Source organism: Lycium ferocissimum, chromosome 7 (genome assembly GCF_029784015.1).
Source record: "Lycium ferocissimum isolate CSIRO_LF1 chromosome 7, AGI_CSIRO_Lferr_CH_V1, whole genome shotgun sequence".
Lineage (NCBI taxonomy): Eukaryota > Viridiplantae > Streptophyta > Magnoliopsida > Solanales > Solanaceae > Lycium > Lycium ferocissimum.
This window is the reverse complement of record NC_081348.1, coordinates 38,055,378-38,082,674: the sequence shown is the minus strand read 5'-3', so window position 1 is coordinate 38,082,674 and position 27,297 is coordinate 38,055,378. Positions and strand designations below refer to the sequence as shown.

Below are 27,297 nucleotides of genomic sequence, written 5' to 3'. Positions count from 1 at the left end.
GTTGAGTTTGGCCGATTTTGAAAAAAGATTTCTCATGCATATAGATGGCTAATAATGTTACGGAATGTACATAGACATATATTTATAAGCGGAATAGCTTGTGAGACTCTTGCATTTATTCAGTTTATCATGCCGATATTTGTATTTACGAGTTTACCAACTAAACTCCCCTACCCTTAAAAACTGAGCATTTTAAACCTCTCTAACCGTTGACCAAGCATACGTGGCATTAATCATTCTGAGCTGGACAAAATGCGTGAGGTACACGCGTATTAACAACTTAAATGTGATAATTTTGATTAAAAATTAAATATTTTAAAAAAGAAAAAAAAAATTAAGCAAAAAACAAAAACAATCCCAACCCCATCTCGCGTTCTTCTTCTTCGTCACCCGCCGCCTATTTTCGCGACAACCTCCATCTATTGCCCCCTTTAAATGAAGAAATGTATGTTTACAGGAGTGTTCTTGAAATGGTATTTTCAGATCTGCAGCTGCACGTACCTCTCTATCCTAGTTTTCGTATCTATTTTTCCCTTTGCCATTTTGTCCTTTTCAAGCTACATTTCCATCTGGATCTTCTTCATACTTGCACTAGATTGAATTACATTTATATGGTTGTCCCAAGATTGTATTTAAGGAATAAAAAAAAAAAAGCAAGAAACATTGTCGGTTATGTCTTACGTTAAAAAGGCTACTCTGATTTCCACCAAAGCACTGAATGGTATTTTCATTTTTGTAAAGATCTGATTTTGATTAATTTTCTTGGTTAACTATTGGATTTTTGAAATTCAAATGCAGTCATCTATGCAATATACACCACAATAAAGGACTTTAGAAATGGTGAGGAAGAAGGAGTGGCGGTGCCGTGGTGGTGGGTGCATGGGGAGAAATGGGAGGGTGGAAAGAGAAGAGCAAGGTTTGAGTTTTTTTTTTTTAAAAAAAAAAAAGAAAAGAAAAAGGGATAAATTTGTTTTTTTTCATAAAAGTTGTAACTTTTATAAAAAAAAATGATGATATGGCATTAATCTATCTAGGTGGATCTGATGTATCCTCCGTGTCAGGACAAGTGAGAGTATTAGAGGAGTTTACAATACGTGCTTTGATTGAGTTGAGGGATCTGAATGAAACTTCAGAAAGTACGAATACTAGCATGACAAAACTGTACAAGTAAAGATAATTATAATTTTTTAATTTTATTTCCTTAGATAAATTTACTCGTACATCTACAAAAAGCTATCATTCTTGAAATGAAGTGAGATTGCTTCATTATCCTTTTTTTTTTTTTTCACATGAAAGAGATATGTATATATCCTACGAACCTACTCTTGTAGTGCAATTAGCGCGATTAGCCTTCGTTGGGGTTGGTCTTTAATTTTTGTCCCTCCAATTGGTGGTCTTTAACTTTTGTTCGTCGCCTAAAAATTCATGGGTTCCAGGTTCGGACCTACGCTCAGTCAAAATTTTTTTTAAAAATCGCAAGGCAGAGTTTGGTAGCAAAGTATGCCTATTCGGGCAAAAGTCTGCAGGAGACGGCAGACTTTGCCTTATGGCAGTTTTTTTTTTTTTTTTTTTTTTTTTTTTTTGACTTTGCAAGGCAAACCTCTGCCTTATAAGGCAGACTTTTGCCCGAATAGGCATACTTTACTACCAAACTCTACCTTACGAATTTTTATTTTTTTGACTGAGCCAAAATTCGAACCCAGTACCTCGGGGTACTATAGGCAAAGGGCAAAAATTAAAGACCAGTAATTTTGGGGTGATCTTTTTTTGCACAAATTCTCCTTAAAAGGCGCTGATCTTGTGCTCAAATTGCTGGTCTTTAATTTTTGCCCTTCGCTTAAAAAAGTGGACGAAAATATCCCAAGATTCTGGGTTCGAACCCCACTTAATAAAAAATATATATATATAATTTCGCAAGGCAAGACTTTCGCGAAAAGTCTGCGTTAAGGCAAAAAAATTTACTCTGGCGGGATTCTACAAAAGCTAGGCCTCCCAAATATGCCTAATTTTGCAACGAAACTTTGGCTTGCGATTTATTTTTTTTGGACTGAGCCGGAGTTCGAATCCAAAACTTCGAGGTATTTTAGGCAAAGTCCAAAAAATAAAGACCAGCAATTTGAGGGACAAAAGTTAAAGACCACCCCTGAAGAAGAACTGTCGTGAAAATTGCCCTATATCTGATTGTTGAGGGCCAAAATAGAATTGATCCAAAAGAGGCTATTATTGATCCACATCCCAAATAACCATTTTGAGCTGCATTTCTTTATATCATCATTGGTCTTCTTTGCTGAGCTAGTGGTAAAATTTGGTTATTCATATTTTGATAGAGGTGCCATGTTGTAACATTAAAACTAATAAGTACCTTTACTATTTCAAAATAGGAGTACTAAATTTCCTCAAAAGAACATTTTTGAACTCAAAAAAACTATATTTATGCACGAGTATAATGCACCAGTGGGCTTTGGAATAATGAGGCAGGAATTATATTAGCAATATTCTGTGTGTGTATAGGCCAAGAAATTACAACTATTATCAATACATATCTTATAGTCACAAATTATTATATACAATAATCCAGCAAGATCCACTAATGTTGGAATTCAACTCTATTATGAGAGGGAGAAAGGTCAAAATGAAAACTGTCTTATCTATATGCTCTAAACTTTAGTGTTGGTCTATTCTTAGGTGATTTGGTTGGTCCCTCAAAACTACTTGACTGCTTTTCATTAATGTTTGGTCCATAACATAAAGTAGTAGGGCTAAATTTAACAAGTGGAATTATTGGTCCAACATTCAATCAAGACTTCAAGTTGGTAGAAAAATTCTTTCTGCTCGTCGAAAGGAAAAATTTACGACGACATACCAAGTAAGATACCCAGTGAAATCCCACAAAATGGGGTCGAAAGGCCAATTTACACTTTTTAATTATTTTTCGTTTAGATTAGTAATGGCATAATACATAACGAGCCAAATTTGGCCTCAAGAAAATATCTTTTTGGCGCGTGTCGCGAAAGTAGGGCACCTCAACTTGTATAAAGTTGAACACGTAAACACAAATGCTGGCGTGGCAATGAAGTGCCCTCTAAAATTTATGTGTCACATCAGTGCCACGTCGGCATTTATGTTCAACTTTAGACAAGTTGAGATCTTTCTTATCACCTTTTTGAAAGTTGGAGAAAGCATCTTTTGGTGAGGAAAGTTTAAGTCTGTTTATGTATTATGCCATTAGTAATCGTTCACTTTTTTGGACTCTGTTGCATGGACCAACCCATGTTAAGTCTGACCCAAGAACTTAATATCATTCGGCCCAAATCCAAGTAAGATATACCAGAGGTCCAAACCCAAGTAATATATATTTGAGGCCCAAACCCTAAGCCAGCCAGCCTTCCACGTATCACACTGTACTCAAGGCAACAATTTGAAAGATGGCATATTTGAGTTGGCAAACTTATAAATGACAAATCAATAGTTTACCAACGTATGAATTCGTCTAGTATAATGAGGTAATGAAAATAATAAAACATCATCTTTATGGTTTACATATATAGTTACATAATTAAAGAATCATAGTTGGGAAAAAATAAATTTTCAGATATAAGAACTTTAGTATCAACAAGGCTCGATAATCAAACGTATCCTACTATTGGGAAAAAAGAGAAAAAAAAAAAACATATTAGAGTACCTATGATTTACATTGAACCCACCAATTGTATAAATTTAAAAGAAGCAGAATGAGACAAAAAATAATTAATCAACCAGGAAAGGCCAAACTAATATAATCAAAGAAATGAATATGTGCCTCTATCTCTTAGGATTTCAGGCAACTCCATAAAGCTTGCAGCAGCGGATCATGTTTTCTAATCGAAAGTTTTGGATATGTGATTTTTGGAATGGTGGAACTATGAATACAGAAATGAAACATGAAACTAGCTAGTGACCTCGTCCACGATGACTTGGCCCAGAATAGGCTCTCTGTTTAACTAAATTCTCTACCACTGAAGATATCAATGAATGTTCTTCCTTAAGGTCTCTTGACCCCTCCACCTGCATGGAACTTGAAAGCCACACAAAAATGAGAGATATTGCAATGGCATTTAGAGCCACTAGAAAAGACTTGAAACTCTTCATTTTACGGCTTTGATATTTCTTGAGAGGGAGCTAGATGAGCACTTGTAAGACAACAATCTGAAGTTTCTTAGTATAATAGAACGGAAGCACCTAATTTTATTTTTATTGTTGGTTTGCATTTTCTAAAAGAAGGGTTTGTCACCATATATATAAAGGTGACAAAGTAGCAGGGGTTGGTATTTGGTTACGTAGAAGTGCAAGAAAGGTATGTTTCTTTGACTTTGGTTGTGCTAGTACTTTGACTTATTATGTTTATTTAAGGCGGAGGTCGCAAGAATTGAAATTCTTCTTTCATAGGATTGAATTTTTGGTTTGAAAACGTTAAACTAGAGTGGTATATACATGTGGCGCATGTTATGAAAGAATTTCACAAAGTCAAACAAAGGAACATTGAGTATTCCTCCATCAGCTCCGAAAGAAGGACGGAGTTCCGTATACAATAGTCAAAATATTGAAAAAATAATTACGACGTTGTACACTCGATTTCTCCTTTTAAAAAAATAATTTTCATATTCAAAAACAGAAAATTAATTATAGGCAAAAGTAAACAATGATAAAGAGAAAGTGGTGACAGATACAGTGCAAACGAAGGTGGTTTGGTTCACGAACTAGCTAGTTAGGCAGGAGTTATTTCAACGGTGTATAATACTAATGCAAAGATTGTAAACGATAACTGATATACAGTCTTAAGAATTTTTATATAACAAGCAATCGCTTTTGAGGACCTTTTCTGTCTTTAGTTACTTTTATCCACATTCTTATCACTCATATAATAATACATACTTCCTCCGTCCCAATCTATGTGATATATTTAACTAGATATCAAGTTTAAGAAGAAAGGAAGATCTTTAAAATTCATGGTCTAAAACAAGTCATAGATATTTGTGTGGCTGTAAATCATTTCATTAAGGGTAAACGGGGGAATTTTAAGTTAAATTATTTCTAAATATAAAAACGTATCATCCTTTTTGGGACAGATGAAAAAGAAAAGTGTATCACATAAATTGGGATAAAGGGAGTATAAAATTTCTAGCATAACTTGTTCAGATATGAGCAACCTAAAATTTAACAAAGCCAACCATCAAGTTATGTCACAGATTATTGTATCTTGTACAACCAACCAAATATAGAGGATATAATGTACAATTTTATTACTACTGTAAAGGATTTGCCGTTAGCCCAACTGCATGATGATTTATCTTTTTCAATTTTTTGCGCGGAGTGCCCTTCTTTTGGGGTGGTCTTTAAATTTTGCCCCTCATATTTGTGGTCTTTAAATTATGCCCCTCATATTGCTGGTCTTTAATTTTTGCCCTTCGCGCAGGTTCTGAGTTCGAACCCTCGCTCAAGCAAAAATTAAAAAAAAAAATCGCAAGACAAGGGTTGAATCGCGTGTATGCCGGACCCGGCATACTTTTGTTAAGGAATTACAAATTTTATGCCGAACCGGCATACTCATACCTTATGGGCGGACTTGGCATAAGTATGCGGTCCGCATAACTTTGATAATTTCTTCACAAAGTTATCTTAGTGGGGCATACTTTTAATGGGCAAACTTTCTTCATCACAACACTTGCACATAACACAAATTGGTTCTACACTCAAGCCCGTTTGTATGATCCTATTAGCGATCGATCTTCCATGTAAGCACAATCACGTTGTGAAATATATTTTAGGTCGAGTGGCATGTTGAAACACCATAAATTTTCGTTGACTCTTTCGGGATTACCTAATAATTGCAAGAATTTAGTTCGAATCAAGCTTTTTCCGGTTGAGAAGAAGTATGCACTTGCTCCAGGATTCTCCAAGAACCAATAATTTGTCTAACCATCCAATATGTCCGGCCAAGCAATCGTTAAATTGGTCAAATCCTACTCTTTGACATAGTAGGCATGGATCCACTTTATCCATAAACTTTTATGCCGGACCGGCATAACTTTGTGAAGGAATTATCAAAGTTATGCGATCCGGCATACTTATACTCAAGTCTGCCCATAAGGCATAAGTATGTCGGGTCGCATAACTTTGATAATTCCTTCACAAAGTTATGCGGGGGGCATACTTTTAATGGGCAAACTTTCTTCATCACAACACTTGCACATAACACAAATTGGTTCTACACTCAAGCCCCATTGTATGATCTTATTAGCGATCAAGAGCTTCCGTAAGCACAATCACATTGTGAAATATATTTTAGTCGAGTGGCATGTTGAAACACCATAAATTTTCGTTGACTCTTTCGTGGATTACCTAATAATTGCAAGAATTTAGTTCGAATCAAGCTTTTTCCAGGTTGAGAAGAAGTATGCACTTGCTCCAGGATTCTCCAAGAACCAATAATTTGTCTAACCATCCAATATGTCCGCCAAGCATCGTTAAATTGGTCAAATCCTACTCTTTGACATAGTAGGCATGGATCCACTTTATCCATAAACTTTTATCTGGACCGGCATAACTTTGTGAAGGAATTATCAAAGTTATGCGGATCCGCATACTTATGCCAAGTCCGCCCACAGGCATAAGTATCTGCGGTCCGATAACTTTGGTAATTCCTTAACAAAAGTATCTTGGTCCCGGATAGCGAAATTTAAACTACGCCTTGCGAATTTTTTTTAAAATTTTGCGCGCGTGGGTTCGAACCTGAAACCTATGGGTGTTAGCGAAGGGCAAATTTTAAAGATTTCAAATATGAGGGGCAAAATTTAAAGACCACCCCAAAAGAAGGGCAATTCTGCGCGAATTGCCCTATCTTTTTCGAGTCTTTCACATTGCTATCTAAGAGACTAAGACCAAAGAATGAATAGTCTATCAAAACATTGGTCGAACCATGCCTCCCTTCCTCCAACCCTACCTACTTTTGAGACACACAACTTTGCCAACGCCACACACAAATTGGTGTTCTCACGACTGAGGACACGTAGACTTTCCTCTACAAGCGTCTTTTTGTCGATTTTCTTGTTGTACATACTTCAATTCTTAATGAGATGCACCCTTTTTTCATCAGCTTTTGTATGAGCCGGTGGATCACTGGTCAGATGTGAGGATTTTGACCAGAGAATTAGGAGCCTCAGTTGCCTACCTTTTACCCAAATTGCATAAGTGTCGAATATAAATTGGACTAAAGTTAAATCCACCGACATTGTAAATGATTTTTACATTTTTAATGCAATTTAACAAAGGTAATTCTGCAGTTTGACCTATTTTAACAAATTAATTATCATATTTACCATCTCGGTGGAACTTTTATGTTTTTTCCCTAAAACAAAAGATAGTAATCGCATTTACTAAGGTTCCAATCATTGCTTCTTTCAAAAACCTACATGTAAATTACCTGTGACCTAAATTGTGTAAATATCCATTTCCACCGTCCATGCATAGAGTTTAACCTCTGTATGAATGCTTGAATTTGAAGAACCTCGTGAAGGCAACATCCCAGAAGAGAGATCTTATCAAATATAAACCGGCATATTTGATCAGACCTAAATGCTTCATTTTGGCAGCACTAATTTTAACTTGTTAGTCTTTACACCTTTTCCGGTTTTAGAATATCCCTCATGCTGACGACTGACGAACAGCTCTTTGGAGAACGACTAGGGAAAATACCCAGAAAAAAAATAATAGAAAAAACGAAAAAGAAGCCAGTTGTTTTTTTCAATCCACCATGAAACACAAATAATAGTTGATGAAGTTTGAATATTACTAGAGTGCACTGACGACGTGTTAAGCCAATTCAAAATTCAAGCAAGACGGCTAGCAAATCCTTGTAACTGAGATAAGGAAACATTTCAAAAGATAAATGTTGGGGCACCACCAGGGGCGGAGGTAAAACTTCAGATACGGATTCAGTTGAACCCAATAACCTATACTCAAACAGTATGCTTGTGCTGAAAAGTTCGTTAAATATGTACACATTAAATTTAGAATCCAGTCATTAACACTTAAAGCCATGCTTTAAAATTCAAAACTTCTAAATTCAAATGCTGGATCCACCTTTGAGCCTCACATGTATTTAAATCAAGAATTTTGAAAACCAACAGTGCGATTTCAACTGTGAACTGGGTCAACAGTCGTACATATATTGCACGCTGTTTGAAAAATGCGACGGCAAAACGTGATGAGCACGAGCAGGTATTCTTTAATTTTCACGGCCAGATCAGGTGCTGGCTGACGCTTGCATATATGCTTCAATTACGACTGTGACAGGCCAATGTTTTTCATGTAAACAAAGTTTCTACCTGTGGACCAAACAAATTCAAAAATTATCTACCTGTTTCCAGCACAAAATATTCCATCTTCATTAACATGAAAAATAAAAAACACGGTGCGTTCGGTATGAGAAAAGGTATTTCCGAAAAAACGACATACCTTCTGGTAACTTCTTGAACATTAAAGATGGATAATAATGTTTAAGCGATGGATATGAAGTCATAAAGTTACCGGAACTGCGAGAATACTACAGTTGAGAAGTAAGAAAAGTCATTTGCTAATATCTTATGACAAGCAAACACAATAAAATGAATTATTTTTCAACCAACTTTTTTCAAGAATCTGTCATACCCAAGAACTGATCCCAATCCCCACCGAAATCTATCACACACGCACGAAGCATATCCTTAAGAACCTGAATAGTTCGCTCCGAATAACCTCTTTTATTCTTTACTTCTCACATATTTAATAACCCCTTTTATTCTTTATCTCTACTAACCTGGTCGGGTCAGCCCACATGGAGCAACCCGCGACCCAATATCCGATCCTAAATTTATCGGGGTCAGCTAAAGGAATGTTTAATTAACTGTGTACTGGACTGCATAATGGCAAACTGAGCATATTTAATTTGAAACCGAAGCTTGGTAACCAAACACACTTCCAGGAAAGTGTCCAAATCCTTTTCTGAACATCAATATTTTAGCCTTTCAACAGAGACTTAAATAGTTTGTACTTACAGAACCACACTCAAATAGTATACCTTTACAACAACTCAACAATCTCAGCAAACCTACAAATATAGCGCCTTGTTAAGGTAGAGTATCCCACAAACGAAGCCATTATGATATTTATTGGTTAAGGTAAGAGTATCAGAGTGAAATAGAAAGGGACTCACTCATGTAGGACAATAACAACAGGCAATATTCGGGTACAACAGATATAAATACGAGTGTATCAAAGACGCACATACCGAGAAGGAAGAAGAAACTCTACTCAATTATTAAACTAAAACGTGTGGGTGCCTAAACAATCACATTATTTTCGCGTGCAAATTTGCAGGGGAATCATACAAACTTCTTCACAATTAAAGATAGATATAATCATATCAAAATTATAAGACATTACCATCCAAGAAGTCCAATGATCTCTCAAGCAATCTTTTTAGCACTTAATTTAAGGTGCATGGTCAACCATGAACTTAGCACCTTGCATCTTTCTGCCTCAACACTGCATCAGAGCAATCCACAACCATGGAAACTGCTCCTCTATCCAACCAGCATTTACAGTGGAGTGAGGCCTGACCAATAACGCCAAAGTACAGACAAATGCAGACTCCTAGGATTCCTTTCTGCAATAACAAAATCAAATATAAGCATTATCATCACTGGCACAATAAAACTAGAAAAGAAGAGAGAGAAGTGGGAAGAAAATAGCATACATAAAGGGAGATAAAAATATCCTTAAACAGAAGAATCAAGCAAGTCAAGGACAAACAGGCACTGTTTTCCATGAACCAGTTTTCTTGACAGTACACCAAAATGGTAGTAGTAATGATGACACAGAAGGACAAAAGCTGTCCTCTCACAGGGCAATGGTGTCAACACCACTTCATCCTTTTGTTGTCCAATACTTCTCCAACTATCAATTTTGACGCCTTGTAAGCCACGAACTCCTTTCTCCTTCCTGCTAAATCGTGTGACTGCTACCTCATCTAAAAGTTCAAATTATTACAGAGGATATTTGTACCTATTAAATTGATTCTGTATGGACTCCTCATTCCTTTTACTTGGGCAAGCACATATTAAATACTACTAATCTGTTAACAAGTGAATGAGACATAGAATCCAAAGCGCCTACTTGGATATCATGTCGAATTGTATGAGCATAGCATATAAAAGCTCAAACTGCTAGAGAAAGGAGAATTTTATTTACTTATTGTTTAATTGTTTTAACACTTCTAATTTACTGAATCCCCTCTAGGAAGAGACGCCATTCAAACAATGCATCAACTTTGGGGAAGCGAAAAATAGCATTCTTGTTTCACTATTCAGTCGGATAACTATCAAGGATGTCCTTGGAACATCCATACAGGACCTCCAGAAGGTAAGCCTAGGACAAAATGAATACATGTTTAACTGACTCAAGCAGTTCACATCACCAAATTGGAAATAACTCTCTCGAAACACACAGGTACCTACAGTGATCTCCAGTTCTATCAGATGTGAATGCTTTAAATAGCATACGAAAATAAAAAGAAGATTCAAGAAATGACAAATGGGATGTGGATTAAAAATAACCCTCTATCACGTCTTGGTTCACGATGACCATTTGAAGGTTACAAAATCTTCAACAGAAAAGGCAGTACTTTACAGTTTCAGAAATCTTTAACAGGAAAAATCTCATAAAGTAAAGGACGTATCTAGGTCCTTCTGAGACACATGAGAAGAGGGGAAGAAGAGAAATCAAGAATAAGGAACAACAACAACATACCCAGTGTGATCCCTCAAGTGGGCTCTGGGCTATGTTACTCGGACTCTCCTAAGATGTCATCAGGTGCGTGTCGGATCCGTCAGGAGTAGTGTATTTTTGGAGGATCCGACACGGGTGCGGCAACACTTTCGAAGAGTCCGAGTAACTTAGGCTCTGGGGAGGGTGGGGTGTACACAGACCTTACCCCTCTACCTTGAATGAGGGTAGAGAGGCTGTTTCCGATAGACCCACGGCAAATCAAGAATAAGGAGAACTTACAAATTCAATAAATTTCCTAGAGAAGTCAAAAAAGCAAGATTGCTAGTGTAGAAAGAAGAAGCACTCACCTGCATAACAAAAGGCACTATCTTAGAAGACGGGACGGCAAAGATAACAGAGCTCTTCTAACTTCATGTGGTACTATCAAAAATTCGCATGATCTTCTGTTAGACCAGATGTGAGTTCTTGTACCAGAGGTCCTTTGCATCGAAAGCCAATTTACAGGTAGAGCAAGTGAGCACACAGAAAGGGCACTTGTAGACGTAGAGCACCTGACACTTGTTTGGCAAAGAAGGCACGCCACGCATCACTCCTTCACAGAAGCTATATAAAAGCTTCCACCATAGTTCTCACTAACCGATGCCTACCAATTGAGATAAAATGTTGATCAGGCTAGGTCACGAATTCACTGTAATTCAGATTCTAAACTTGAATTTGCTATTGTAAAAAAGGACGCTACGCATCAGAAGAATTCAAAGAATTTCTAAGATGTCACTCTCATTTTATTGTATTGCTGTTTCACTTCTTCTCTCATCCAGATATAATAACAATATATCAGAAAAGATTCCCTCACTTTATACTTTAACCTTTTAGAGCAAGTCTTCTGTAATCACTATCAAAAAAGAGACTCTACCTAATTAAAAAGTTTAGCAACATCTAAGTGTAACTGGTTTTGAAAATAATAGCCTGCACTTACTAACTGGTTATGGGTACACATATCAACAAGAATAATAAAATTGGACTACTTATGGTACCTGAAAATGAGGAAGCAAGTCGTTGTAAACATCTAGGAAAATTTTTGACCTTGCAGTTAACCTGATGTCACAATTTCAATAATGTCAGACCCGGCCTTCATTCATAAGAAATCATAAATGTATTTGCGGCGTTACACTTTTCCATGTTTACTTGTGCTGTTGCTCGCAGTAAAACAGGTAAATATTATTAAAGAATAAACAATGCAAAAGAATTCCAAAATATCCAAACAACAAAGATATTGATGAGGTGTATGAAGGCTTACGTCATCATTATACTAGACAAGGTATTTACCAAAAGCACCAGAAGAAAGGACAAAGAAGAAGGAAAAAAAAAAAAATTGAAAAGACAGCTTTCAAGAGTCCCTCCAGTTTTCCTCACCAGCTGTTGTGGAAGGTAAAAAACAGGAGAAGCCTATGTGAATCTGTGAAGACTGCATTTTATAGTACTCTATCCTAAGTTTTCTTGGATACTAAAGCCCTTACTCCAGTATTTATACTGACATTTCCGACAATAACAATATTTTTTTTTTTCTTTTTTTCTTTTTTTTTTTTAAGGGAAGGGGCAAGCATATGATAGAGTACCATAAAGGTCCTTTGGCGGGATGGCGAAGAAAGGAATTCATATTAAATATATAAATGTCATATTGGACATGTATGAAGGAGCCGTCAATAACGTGAGAACAGTAACAGGAGATACAAAAAAGTTTCCAGTAACGGTGGGTCTACACCACAGATCAACATTGAGGCCCTACTTGTTTACCCAAGTTATGATTGAGCTAACCAACACAATAAAAGATGAGGTCCCATTGTGTATGCTATTTATTGATGATACTGTCAATCGACAAAACTAGCGAGGGTGTCAACTAAAAGCTTGAACTATGGAGAAGCACTATAGAGAGAGGATTTTTAAGGATAAGTACAAGTAGAATTGAATACATGCACCAAGTTTAGTCAGCATGAGAAGAACAACGTTGAGGTGCTGCCAAAATGCAATCAATTTAGATATCTAGGCAAGAGAATGGAATGGTAGATGAAGATGTTACTCATAGAAGTAAAACCAGATGATTGAAATAGAGAAGTGTTATCAAGGTGTTATGTGATAAAAGGATGGCTACCAAATTGAAAGGTAAGTTCTACAGAACAACTATAAGACCAACAACATTATATGATAGTGAATGCAGGCCGCTTAAGTCCAACCTATAGATGATATCACTAATAGGCGAAAAAAATTAGACTAGCTAGAGAACTTCTAATATTATGATTATTATTATTGTTATTATTCATATATATTTAAATCAACAGACCCTTGAGCCGAGGTTCTATCGGAAACAGCCTCTCTACCTCCCAAGGTAGGGGTAAGGTCTGCGTACACTCTACCCTCCCCTAACCTCACTTGTGGGATCACACTGGGTATGTTGTTGTTGTTGTTGCATTTATATATATTAATTTATTTTTTTACTTATTATTTTTATTTGGCATGATGATGACATGAGTTGAGCTTAAATCGAAAAGTGAGGATTCATATAGCCGACCCCAACTTGTTTGGGATTAAAGAATAATTGTTGTTGTAGTATAGCGAGACCGTAAGTCTGCCAGTCTGTGTCCTCCAAAATTTTACCTGAAAAGTCTTATCAAAATATTTTACTTGAGAACCACACTTAGTGGCTGTCTAACTTCCATATCACCTTGGACTCTGCATGTATAAGCATCGCATTGAGTTTCTACTTCAAATTTCCAAGGATGAATATGAAGGAATACAATAGCATCAACAAAGAAATTTAAGATCTCAAAGAAGAAAAGAAATACAGAAGCAAGTGCCAAGAAAAGAGATGTGCTTAAGAGAATGAACACACGCTGCAGATAAGTTTAGTCTCTAGTATATACCTTCTTAAAAGGCAAGAACAAATGTAAACCTCTTCAATATCAGTTGAAATTTTTAATTTTAGATACTGCTTGATAAGCTCGCATAAGCAACTAACAGCCTCAGCCCATCCATCAGTGCTGACATCGGGGAGAATATAAACCTGAGACATAGTCCTCTGCAATACAGCAGATAACTGTTTCAGTGCTCCTGCTCTCTGATACATCTCTGCCAAAACGCGCAAAATCTGACAATTGCTGGCTTTGAATATTTCAACCCATTCTGGTGGATTCCCAACCCACAAATCAATGCTTGAAATAGAAGGACTGCTGTTCGTATTATCAGAACAGACCAATGAAGCATCTAGTGAAGATTCATTGTTCCTGTGTGCAGGAAGGAGTTCAAGTATATCTGTTCTCAACTCCTCAGGCAATTCTTCAAAAACCGAGGTGTCTACTTGACTTAGAGAAGTGGGCATTAGACTGATGCCTCCCGAGACAGGAGCATTAACAACCACGTCCGGATTGGGTACACTAGCATCAGACACTGGCTCACTTTTCATATCACCAAAAAGCTTATTAGGAAAAGAGACTACTTGGATTTCCTCTTCATTATACTGCTGCTCCTATAATAGCCACCAGAAATCAACACCATGAAGTTGTCGAAACAAGATAACCATCATCACCAATATTATTAACCCAGGCCAAATACTAACCCATCCCCAGAAGAGAAAAAAATAAAGATACCTCATGAGCAGCAAAAGCTTCATCTGGTGCATCAGGGCAAACAGAAGATATGTTTTCTTTTTCTGATACACCTAATTTAAAAGATATGAGAATTGAGGTAAAAGCTTATAACAACATGGTATATACATAAGCTAATTGGGTTAACCAACTGCCCTCTGTAATTTATAGGAATGTACCCTCACCTTTGCTTCTATTTTCAATAATAAAATGAGCCAATTTTCCATCATACATGTCATTAATTTCTGAAAAGACCTCAGGAGGAAGAGACTCTATAACTCCTATATCAAGCTCGTTCATAGGAGGAAGAGTTCCGCTCTGTCCAAAACCAGCAGTACCGGAGGGCGAAGCTGCACTTATTTCAATGAAAGGTGTACTTGGATCACCCTGCAACTGAGCCTGTCGTTCACCAATACTGTTTTTACCGTTATCTGTAATATCAGAAGTAGATCGAATTCAGACTCATCCAGCATGTCTTCAGTGGAAAATGAACTCAATACAAGTTTGGCGATACTTTTTAGTTAATAACTTGTTGAAAACACAGAAATAGGAGTTGGAATAAATTGACATGAAGCAACAACATAAGGCCATCATGCTAAACTTTATAACAGACGCATTGAAAAAGAGATTCCACATCCATCAGTGCTGCTGCAATAAAAAATCCCATTGAGTTTCTCTTGTTATGGACAGAGAAAGGAAACAATCTAAATAATAAACTATGATGTCCTCAAGTACTTTTTAGACACACAAATTAAAGAGATTCCTATAAAAGGTCTACAACCTCCCATGAGATTAGAACACAGAATCGAAACCAGCAGAGAGTTTCAGTACCAGATAAGTGTGTTAGTAATATTTCTATCATACAATAGGCATGATTAGAGGCAATAAATATTTGGACAAGCCAATGAAAGCAAGCGAGGAAGTCAAACCTGCATCAGCACCTTTTTGGTGACCCGTCTTAGCAGAGGCAGAAGTGAGCCAAGATCTGATGGAATATTTCTCTTTCCCTGGATATATGTCGATGAAATTAGTAGAAAATCCAGTTCCTAAATGGCATACTGTCGCCCTCATAACATCATAACTGGCATAGAGAGATGTATGAAACATGAAGAAAAGCCCAAGCATTTTACAGGAACGGTAAGTAACTAGAAAAGACATTCTAGTCAGAACAAAAACCTTGTTTGGAACTATCCGCAGTTTCAAGCTTTGAGACCTGCAATCCCATGCCTCTTATGTCCTCCACATCTGCACCGAAGATTCAAACAGCAATCATACAAGCAGAAAACAGGGTATTATCCTACTAGTCATAGCTTTTGGCTCATTTCTGACACAAAAAGAACAATGTTTTTTTAAATAACCAACAAAGAAATGGTTGATGTGGAAGTAAAATCGAAGTTTGTTACTCTAAAACTCATTGGTCCAAAGGGAATTCAACATTCTTAAGAGAAAATTTTAAAAGTCTGCAATCTTACAAATTCACTATGAATAGATTACAGATTTGATACAGCTAGCAATTAAGTGAAAAAGAAACGCCGCTAGTGCAGAAACTCCCTATTGAAGGGAAAGAGGAAAAGGCTTCTCCCAGCTCTCTTCACCATCGTAACACTTACAACACTTGTATGTTACAATCTCCAAGACAACTCTTGTTCTTACAATAATTTGGCTAAATCATGAAAAACAAGTAGCCGAGCTTCTGCATGAGAGGAAACGAGCAACTTTCCATTTCTCACTCTTTGTTGAGCTTATCAGCAATAGTAATACCAATAGAGAAATGCTTGTGTGTGTGTACACAAAAACTATATCAAAGAACGAAATTATAGTGACATTACCTCAGCCCTATAGAAGGTTGCGGAGTTACGATTACTATTCAGACTCTTCCAAAAATCAAACGGAGGACAGAAGTTGAATAAGGATAAGAAACAAGCACAGAGCAATGCTCAAATGGTTAGCTCAGAGTTTTCCTCAATAACATAATGTATCAAATGAATTAGTTTACTGAAAGCTGCTTGGATATGGAATGTCACACACAAAAGCTGATACTCTGTCCCAAATTGATAAGACCTATTTAGTTTATTAAAATTTAATTTGACTGATTCAGCTTCTGAGAATTAAGTCAAGTATTAGAATTATATGAAAAACAATAGAGTTCTATATTTCCCCAATGGACAAAAGAAAAAAGCATATTTGATAATTACAGTCAAGAACCATTTGTTCGACTCTCAAATCAATTCAGATAATCATTTTGCCACAGATGTATTAAGATGAAAATCAAAACTAGCAAATAAGAAGGATAATCCAGACTAAAATCACAACAAAAGCCCATAACTTTGAATGTGAAGTGAATTGATCCCAGAGAACAAAGTTAAACACGCTATTTACATTGAAATGACACTGAGATCAACTAAAATTTCTTAAGATAATTCATTTCCATTTTGGCCTTCACCCTAGAAAGAAACCACCTAGTGTTTGCTGGAATATGAACCTGATCTCCTAGGTTCACACCCAGTTCATTAACCACTAGGCCACACCCTTGGGTGCAGGCTTAAACCCTTATTTTAAAGTGTAGCATTCACTTAGAAGCAATTACCAATGTGTGAAGTAGTAAAAAGCTGTGAAACGATTCTCTCAAGCACATCAACGCTATCTGTAGCCATTGGCACCTACAAGTGGCACAATGCAATTAATACCATGAAGTAAGAAAAAAATTCTTACAATTAAAAAACATGGAGCAGAAGGTTATCACGGAAAATATTAATACCGTGACAGAATGGCTCAAGTTATCACAAACACCACAGCCCAAATACTTTACTGGCTCCCCTGCATCACTCCTCCTTTTCTTTATCTGTATTGTTATATTTAGGTGCAAAAACAGCATAAGAACCAACTATATGACTAGTTCTACTAAAAGAGTTCAGCGATGAACTATAATCTTAAAAAAAATGGCTACATAAGGAGAAAAACAGAGAGAGAGAGAGAGACCTTCAAGGTAAACTTCCGGCCTATCACTCCACACCCCTGCAAACGTAATGAAACCTCCTTGCAAAGGTTTAACAGAAAATGTTGTACCTGAATTGAGGTATTTTATAAGCATTAATACAAAGGTATACAAACAATGATTTTGGTATACAAACAATGATTTTAGTGGAAATCTAACATCTTTCAGATCCTTGAACCTCACGCCCCAGTTAACATCTGCACCTATGGATTTGCTTTCCTGCAAAAGTTATCGAGAGGCTTATATATTTGGCTTGAGCCCACATGACTGATTCAAAACAAAAATGACAAACTTCATGATGCAGATTCGTGAAGCATGTAACTAGTATTTGCTTCCTTTTGACAGGTACTAGAACAGCTTTTAAGACATCTACAGAAATACAATGCAAGCAGTGTATACGTACAACTTACAGTGTTCGAATTGGAACCAGAATTTTGCTCTGAAAATATCATAAATATACACACACACACACACATACCCCGATACCACTTGAGCGGCTGTGCTTATATTGGCACCAAAATCAATGAGCAATTTAGAAGCAAGAACAAGCACAGGAGGCAAAGGAAATCCTCATCAATCATTAAGCAAGTCTCCAATATCCAAAACAATAAGAAACGGTGAAATAAAGGTCAATCGGAGTTCGTGAGTCAGTTGTGTGACTATGACACCATTCAAAAGAAAGCCTACAAACAAAAGCGGTACAGTAAGATATTCTGTGTTGGACCTAACCTGTATCATGCCAACCAACCGATCATCTATCCCTCTACTATAGTTCCATAGCGTAGTGCCGGTTTTAGAACCAAAGTCCTTCTGGAGAGTTTCCTGGAAACACAACAAATGAACGGGAGATTATATAATCCATATTTCATTATATAAAGCATTCTTTGTGCCACCACGATTGGTGTATATCATATAAAGGAGAAAAGCATCCTACTCGGCCAGCTGAATAACAGCAAAAAAATGATGAAAGTGTTCACCAATTAAAAAAATTGCTTCTTTAATCTATAAGACAAGTCTTGAGCAATTCTAAGAAAAGATAACCAACCAACGATCTAACAAAGTGCTGTGATGTTTTCGACATACTTTTTCCTCAAAAGAAATAACCCCCATAGGGATTTAGAAAGCACTGATTAGATCATAGTTACAACAAGAAGACAAGATATTCTCATTTTTGCCGAATGACCATAATTTGAAAACATTTTAATCACGAGTTTAACAAAACATCACCAGCTGAAATAAACTCCAGGAGCTGATCAGCAAGCCAAATTGGTTAAATGCAGCATTAAATAAACAATTTATCCCCTATTTCATCAGCTCTAGTTAATGAAGGTTCCAAGGATGCTCGATTTTACATTGGTGGGAATGTGCGCATGAAGACGAGTGGCAAAGAGGACTCTGACTCAAGCAGACAGCATGAATAACAACCGTCATCTTTCTTTAATAGCTATCCAATTGAGATTATCTGTTAAACGTGAAACCTTTTTCATGGAGGGCTTTGGATGGAGAAGGCAAATAGACAAGTAGACTTAACATAATGTTACTCTTCTGTTAGGAACAGTAGTATCTGGGCAGATGCTGCGCATCTCAACTAATCTACTGCACCTACAACCTCCACTGGCCTAGGTATCAAATAACTCTACCCCCCCCCCTTCCATAGCTTAGAATGATTGGAAGAATTCAACTAGTGTCGTCCCTGCTAGACGGCAATCCTTGGTTCCCAAGGCTGTCACTCCAGCTCTCAACCGCTAGGCCACCCGCTTAGAAGAAACTCTGCTTACAAACTCTCACAGATATAACAGACATACCCCTTCATACAATTTTCAGTACCATCCTAGTACTTAGCTTTAATAAAATACCATCATCTTATTTTTTTTAAAAAGAAATATGGTAACAAAGATAATATGAACAAGAAGATCTCTGTAGCAAGAGATTTAACGATTCATGAAGTCCTCTTGTAGTGTTTCTTCAAGTGTGAAACGTATCTGAGAGAAACCAGATCAAAGGAGATTCAAAACAGTGCTTGTTGTACACAAAACTATAAGTAGATAGAAAAACCGAAACCATGACAGCAATCACCAATATATTGCAGAAAGAAACAAATATTAAACAATGAATACCTTGGGAATCATACGCAGCTGCCCACAAGTTGTGATTTGTCTCCTATTCAACTTCTCTTCCAACACATGACCAATTCCAGGAAGTGCTTTTACTGGAAGTTCACACAGGTGCTCCTCCACCTAATATAGCCAACAAGATAAATCAGCACAGTGAAATCACAGTAATTATTTTACTTCTCTAGAATGATCTTCAAGCCTTTGTTTTCCTCTTTTTCCACTACGTGTAGTAGACACTAGAATAAAAGATGATCAAAAAGGAAAGTTAATCAAAGGATCTAAAGAAGAGAAATGTGTTTGATATAGAACAGTATCAGTGGTGGCACAAAACTATGTGATCAAAATAGCCCTTTTCTGGGATTTATCCTTAGCAAAAAATTCAAGGATATCTTTTTTTCTATTTATAGGGCAATAAGAAACTGTAATTGTTTAATTTCTTTTTAGTAAAATAATTCAAGGATTCATCTGATTTCCATCTGAACTCCAGATTCTTGCAGCAAAAAAGGTTATTATGCTTGAACAGGATGAAGACATAAATAAAATGAAGCAAAAATAGCCTCTCATGTGGCAATGGAGAAGCCCTGGCAGAAACTTCACTTTTAGACAGTGGAGCCTATAAAATCTGATTTCACTTGCAGGCATATCCTTTTTAGAAGTACGTGCAAATTCACAATGCATGGTGGACTATTGGGTAAGGAGGTTAACAACGAATAGTTAAAGAGAAAGCACTGACATGTAACCAATAAAGATGTAGCTGCAGTAGAAGATACACGTATAAAGATGACAGAGATCAAAACATAAGTTCTCTCCTCTTCATACATCAAAAATACAGCTCGAAGTAAGCTACCTTCTCAGCAGGGATGTAACACTGCCCATCAGGTTTTGCAATCCTAGTAGCAAGACGAGCCATAAGCATATTCCCAGCGATACCAGCACTAGCAGTACAGCCTGTTGCCTCAAGAATCTCCTTTCTAATCACTGAGACAAAAGCTTGAATGTCCTCTACTCCAGAATCAGTGGCATCTACAAAAGCTTCATCACAACTTACGGCCTGCATTCGGTAGCAATTTCCAATCAAGAGATATAAACATCACGAAATTGCTCAACAAACAGTTTTGAGGCTATACTTGCACTTTGTTGCAGTACTTGTGCAAGATGTTATAAAAGCGATCAGCAACCTGCAAATGAAATCAGAAATTAGGACTCAAAATCCAAATAAAAAAGAATATGATTAAACGGGGAAAAAAGAACAAGATGAAGAAACTGAAATATCATGACCACCTCCTCATAAGCTTCAAAGTCATAAGAAAGTATGACTAGGTGAGGGCAACGTGACTTGGCATCTCTGACAAACATTCCAGCCTTTACTCCTATAAGAAAAAAAAGGCTTGAATGACGACCGAATTTCTAACACAGGATGATGTTTATGGAAAGATTGAATTACTGACTGAAAGACTGACCATAACCCCTAGCAGGATAATTTGCTGACGATATTTCTGCTGTTCCGCGTGGATTATCTGAATGGCAAATGGCAACAGGTTTATCCTTCAACTCAGGGCGCTTCCTAATGACCACAGACACAAAAAAGCAATCCTGAACAAGTAAAGTTGAATTGATTGTTTCAGTACAGAGAATAATCTACAGAGATGAGTAATATATCATATATATGACATTCCTTCAGATCGAGGAGGATGAGAAGGAAGAGGATCCAGAACATAGAAGCAGGCATAACAACATAAAGAGGACAAGTCAAGTTTTCAGACCATCGAAGCAGAAATTACCATATCCACATGAATAATGATCGTCTTATTTGCTGTGGCTGAAGAACTAGGGCCTGAACTTGTGCATCTAAACCCACCAGGGGAGCTAGGAAATCGTTTACAATACCGGTTTCTCCAGGTACCAATGAAATGCAACCTAGAATACTGAAGACAAAAGCCCATGAGGAATATGTCAGCCACTTCGGCATTAGGTGTTTTTAATATTCGATATGCAATTACTTGATCAATATACACATACATTTATGTATATATTAGTTGTACCATGCAATAGCTGCTAATGAACAAATTCAAATTAACAGATCCACAAGCATAAGCAGGTAATCTCATAGCATCAAAAGGCCCCAGAAAATCTGGTTGCCAAGAATTTAGTATAAGTAATATAAGCAACACTATATCTAGCTATGAGTTGGCTGTTGATTCTTCATATTCAAATGAAATTAGGTCTTCCACACTCTTCAAAGGTCCAGCAACAGCAGAAGCATAAAGTAAGTTGATAACTTATGGTTAGTCATTAAAACAACTTTAACCCAAAAAAAAAAAAGTTGATATGAGCATGTGGATCTCCTGTTGGCAATCCTTGGAAAAAAGAATACCAACGTCATAGCACCTTTAACATATTTTTCTATGAGCTCAGCCTTCTCTATCCTTTGAACAAAAGCTTTTTGCACATGAGAGGCTCCTCTTTGGTGCCCTATTATGATAAAAATAATGTATCCTGGCATTTCACCTATCAAAGTGTTGGAGATGCATATATTTTTTTTGGTAAGGTGTTGGAGCTACATAACATCCCCCAAGTTATCAATATACATATTGTGTGTGTATGTATATATACTATATCCCACGTCGGCTGTATAAAGGGCATCCGGGGGGTTCATCTTAAGTTACTACAACCATTGCCTCAAAGTCCAGGTTGGATGTTTAGTCCAACACATCTATCAAAATCGACTTCGTAAGCTCGTTTCACACTTACAAGTCCACATCAAAATTTAAATGTGAGCTCCAAAAACCAAGTTATATTTGCAGAAAGGTGTTGTAATATGTGATGATAATTAACTTAACAATTATAACAATATAATCTAACATCAACACTCTAGCAAAAGGAAAAAGAAGAACGGACTTGGAGTAGAGATTGTTCATTAGGGGTTTTTTCCTTTTTTTTTTTTTTTTTTTTTTTTTTTTTTTTTTTATTCAAGCAAGAGCAATGCTAATGTCAAGATATTAACATGTGTACCTTAAAGTAGTTTTCCACAAAATTAGGATCAACTAGAGTTGAATGTCCCTGATTAGGAGACCTAGGAATCTTTGAATTTGATGGTCCCTCTTTAACAGGATCACTCGTCCAGTCGCTACAACCTGATCCATCATTGTGCGGACTGGAAGGTGCTGAAAATGGAGCATGGCTTCCATCTCCACTTGCAGCATCACTCAGTTCTTGCATTGCCATGCCACAACTTGACTCTTCAACTCTATCTATATTGTAGTTTTCTTGCACTAGATCTTCTTTAAATTCTAGAGTACAAGGCTTCAAATCTTCTGCAGATTGCCACTCTTCAAAGGATATAGGATCTTTAATTGGTCCAGAATATGACAATGGGCTCTCAACTCTAGATGTCGCTTGGCCAGTTGAACATGTTGCTGCATCATCAGAAACAGCAATGTTTTTCATAAAGAAAGCAGAAAGCTTAGGCTGGTTATTAGCTTCACTTGCAAGCTGATCAAGCTGATAAGGAACCCCTGAAAACAACAGAACAACACAGAGAACCGATGTTGCTTAGTAAGAGAGAAAATTGAAAGTACTGATGTAAGTGGCATGAAGCATCAGAAAGTAGACTCATCAAAGTTTACAAGAAAATGATGGAAACAAAATTCATGGAATATCCCAGGACTCATAAAGAACTTGATAAAGGTGCATGCACCTCATTATAAACTTCTCATCTAAGGGAACAAGGTAATCTTCTTACGATTCAAGTACTTTAGCATTTCCGTGTTTCCCTTCAAGTAGACTCTTCACAAGATGGAGCTAGGCCTGAAGTTGTAAACTTTGCAATACAAATATATAATACAAACATAACTAGAAGACACGTAAAAGAGCACTTCCTTGTTCTTCTCTTTTTTATCCCCCTTGCTAATTCAAGAAATAAAAAGAGGCCTAAGAGGAGGAGAAGCACAGGTCCCCCAAAATAACTTCTGCAAACAATATCCTTTCACCCACAAAGATGTTTTCAGGGAAAATCACCATAAAAGAGCTAAAAAGTAAACAAGTGGTGAACTTGCTAGATTGTGTTAAAAAGAAAGTCATAGAAATATAAACTTACAATTCAGAAGGCTATTTGCAGCAACAGAATCCAACACCCATGTGGGTTTGACTACTGGAAGTCCCCTGCTAAAGGACCTATATCAAATTCAAACAAATCTTAGAAAAAAATTGCAATTTCTGTTTCGGCAGAGATACAAAAATAAGAAACTGACAGCCTGATGAACTTGGTTTAGAACTGACCTTAAATTCTTGACCTTACTGTCGGGAAGATTACTACAGATTATATGAGTAACACGGCGCCTAGAAAAATAATTTTCAAAACGGCCTCCATGCTTCAACATATATCCTCGAAGTTCCTGAAGAAGTATTGTTCAATTCAATAAACTGCAAGAGAAGCTACCTAATCTTCCATATGAGACAATCAGTGAGGTACAGAAAAGAATATGATAATTCTATACTCAATGTATTGATTGCAATGAAGATGGATGTTTGCATGCGGGGTTACATGCAGATTGAATGAACTCTTTCTTACAAAAGTAGAGACAATTCGTGTCACGGAAAGCAAGAATACAAGTAATCATTTGTTTCGACAGTTCAAAATTTAGAGAAGGTTTTTTATTGATGAAACAATTATTCAACATCATTATTCTTTTAATTCATATCTTCAAGCAATCATATCACATTAATCTCCGTCATGAAAATAACAGGAAATAGACCAGAAAGAAACCATAATGCACTAAACCTGACTGGAAGGAACCGTGTATCCATCAACAAAAATGGAAACACTATGAAATATAGGTTTTGAAGAGCTTGGACCACTGAGAGAAGTGCTTGATGCCTCCGCATCAAACTGCTCGTGAAGCTTTTGATTCTTTACGGCCATGTAACTACAGCAAAGTTGTCAAAAGCCACAATGGAAAGATCAGGAAATCAGCACCAAAAACGAGTCATATAGTACACACTATACACATCAAATCAGAGTGGAGGGGTCTTTTATGAAGTAAATTGTAAGCAAGACGTGTACTTGGCCATATAGAGGAGACATATGAAGTCAAACTCTAAAAACAGTCCATAAAAATCAATGAACTATGCTCTAACAACAAACTAATTGGACTCCTTTAATTCCAATAATTAACGTCTATAAAGTAATTAAAATAATATTTCTTGATGATCAACAAATTCCACTAGTGGCCGGTCAAAAACTTTCTGGATGATCACCTAATTCGAAGTCAACTCAAAGGAAAAACACTCTTCAGCTGATTAAAACTGTTCAAATATTCAAGATAATGTACAAAGATTCTAATTAATGTTCAAGATTTCACAATATCAGTGCCAACAAAGTAAAGAAAGAAGAAGATTTTACTCAGACTCTTTTCATTTAATGTCTCTAAAGCAATAAGAATAATATTACTTGATGATCAACACACATTCCAGTAGTGGCCGGTCTTAAACTTTCTTGACGATCACCTAATTCGAAGTAAACTCAAAAGAAAACACTCTTCAGTCTATTAAAACTGTCCAAATATTCAAGATAGTGCACAAAGATTCTAATGAATGTTCAAGATTTTGCAATATCAGTTCAAACAAAGTACAGAAATAAGAATAATATTTCTTGATGATCAACACATATTCCACTAGCGGCCGGTCTTAAACTTTCTTTGACGATCAACCCATGATTCCAAGTCAACTCAAAGTAATGTTTTCTTGGGCGTATAAAACTGTTCAAATATTCAAGATAGTTTAGAATGATTTTAATTAGTGCAATATATTCAAGAAAGTGTACAAAGATTCTAATTAATCAGGGAAAACAAAGTAAAGAAAGAAGAAGATTTTTACCTGCCAAAATTGGAGAAAGGCGAACTGTTGAAGGAAGGACGAGAAGCAGAACGAGAATTGGCACCCCAAGCCATGCCTAGGGTCTTTTGATTCGTCATCGTCTTCTTCTTCTTCTTGTTACTTTGATTGCTATTTGAATTTGAAGTTCGTTTTGAATTGGAACCCGAGTTCGCTGAGCGTGACGGTTCCATGGCTGAGAACTGAAAGTTGAAATCTGATGGGATTGTGTGATTTCTAAAATGAAGCGGGAGATATATAGACTATTGAAAGCAACGGGCATGGGTTATTTCTTGAACCCGCGGAACTAAGCGTCGGTTAAACCCAAATCCTTTTTATTTTTTCCTTTTCCTTGTTCGAGGGGAGAGGGTGAGCCTTTGTGAGAATAGCCGTTTGGATTATTCAAATACTATATGCAAAATTAGAGTTTGTTTTATAATTAGAGTAATTTGTATTTATTTAAAAGATACATATTTAAAAGATATTTCTTCTCTTTTAAAATCAAAGATGTAAATAAAGATTTTCAATAAAAATGTTTCCTTTTTAAAATATCATAAAGAATGAACACATAAAAACTTTTTATTTATAATTTTAACTTATCTTTTAAAGATTATATTTAAATACTTATATATCTCTTAAGGGAGTATAATTGTATGATTTCCATAGTACAAGGGTATAAGTGTTTGATTCTATGATTACATGGGATGTATCTGAAATTAATTCATAATATAGGGTGTTTATTGTAATTAACATAATTTTTTAATGTAAAAATCAACATATGCTTAACCTATAACTATTAAAAGAAATGATAAAAATAAAAAAAATAAAAAGTATTTTTCCTATTAGTGCACAATTTTCGGCGATCGGCAATAACCAAAAGTGTATTTTTGTGACCCTTATATGACATTAATTGCATAATTAGAGTTGTAGATGCGATTTCCAACCTTGTCCCAGCCAATTTTTCAGAATATCAAAAGATTAGAACATGTGAGGTTATATTAAAGTTACAAGTTGGTCTTTCAATATTTAAAGATATTTCGTTGAGAGTTTTTCGAATATCGCTTTAATAGTACGAGACGAGTAGAAGGCCCTGACAGTTTTGGTTCTTTCAAGAAGTTGAAAAATCAAAAATATTCATTTCTACACATGATTTGCAAGGATCGGCAATAGCTAAAACATTGCGGCATCACAATTCAAGCTACATATGATTGGCATACAACCCAGGGGCTCTTTAGCCAAAATAAAAAAGAGCAAAAAAAATTCGTTGTAAGATTACTGATAACGTCCAAATCCACTCCTCAAAGAGAGCATACTCGGTCGTCGCAATATAATTTACCCAACTATGAGTCGGGTCGAATTCACAAGGAACAATTTAAAGGCGATTGAGAAATTAAATGATTTATCACCAACTACGCTAAGCCAAACACTTTTTCAATATTTTATTTTTTTGATTTTAAAACTAACAAATATAAAATTAAACTAGAAAGCGGGTAAAATGATCAATTGCCACAAGCATGGATACAAGGGACTCTCGAGTAACGATCCAATATATTTTACGATTTTACAACTAAGAGCGAGTCTATGTTAAAAGATAATGATTTCTAAAATCTCATTGAAAGTTTTCCAACCAAATCAATAAATTTCATTCTAAGCTTTTCTGCTACTACAAAGAGTATTACACCCTTGATCGTGAAATATCGATTGCTTGTTGAACCCTGTGAATTGCGTGAAAGTAGGATACTCCAAAATTCGGGGTCAAAGAGTTTTAGAAAACGTTCTTGGTGGAAAAAAATGTGAATGAAGGATCTTTTGAATTGAATTGGGTCCATGAATCTAAGAAATGGTGAGAATTCTTGATCTCTCTCAATTCAAAAAT

General features: G+C 36.2%; 1 protein-coding gene across 13 annotated transcripts; it reads right to left on the bottom strand.

The window, feature by feature from the left end:
* Window positions 1-7,804: 7,804 nt before the first annotated feature.
* On the bottom strand, window positions 7,805-25,659 carry LOC132064840 (DNA repair protein REV1). 13 transcript variants are annotated; one of them, XR_009416660.1, is made up of 25 exons: window positions 25,425-25,658; window positions 24,331-24,475; window positions 23,829-23,944; window positions 23,647-23,723; window positions 22,563-23,065; window positions 21,332-21,475; window positions 21,011-21,143; window positions 20,832-20,920; window positions 20,678-20,728; window positions 20,398-20,601; window positions 19,554-19,673; window positions 18,166-18,258; window positions 17,596-17,655; window positions 17,421-17,507; window positions 17,200-17,283; window positions 17,029-17,101; window positions 15,618-15,686; window positions 15,371-15,448; window positions 14,627-14,872; window positions 14,445-14,515; window positions 13,722-14,323; window positions 11,838-11,898; window positions 11,355-11,446; window positions 11,083-11,150; window positions 9,544-9,682 (listed from the first exon to the last, which is right to left on the bottom strand). XR_009416660.1 is itself a non-coding variant. In XM_059457974.1 (23 exons), exons 1-23 carry the CDS (start codon window positions 25,613-25,615, stop codon window positions 9,533-9,535), a joined length of 3,447 nt encoding a protein of 1,148 aa, XP_059313957.1. In that variant the 5' UTR covers window positions 25,616-25,659; the 3' UTR covers window positions 7,805-9,532. The 13 variants fall into 13 exon arrangements, 5 of the variants coding, with proteins under 5 accessions (XP_059313957.1, XP_059313958.1, XP_059313959.1 ...); XR_009416655.1 differs by lacking the exons at window positions 11,083-11,150; window positions 11,355-11,446 and adding an exon at window positions 7,805-8,772 and having other exon boundaries at window positions 8,808-9,682; window positions 25,425-25,659; XR_009416656.1 differs by lacking the exons at window positions 11,083-11,150; window positions 11,355-11,446 and adding an exon at window positions 7,805-8,581 and having other exon boundaries at window positions 9,460-9,682; window positions 25,425-25,659.
* Window positions 25,660-27,297: the final 1,638 nt, after the last annotated feature.

Excerpts from the sequence above, each read along its gene's own strand:
- LOC132064840 (XM_059457974.1), bottom strand. The coding sequence starts at position 25,615 with ATGGAACCGTCACGCTCAGCGAACTCGGGTTCCAATTCAAAACGAACT. Across the intron at positions 21,476-22,562 it reads TTGTGGAAAACTACTTTAAG|TATTCTAGGTTGCATTTCAT; the intron begins GTACACATGTTA and ends TTTTGTCTTCAG. Across the intron at positions 17,656-18,165 it reads GGTTGGTTGGCATGATACAG|GAAAGCAAATCCATAGGTGC; the intron begins GTTAGGTCCAAC and ends TAACTTTTGCAG.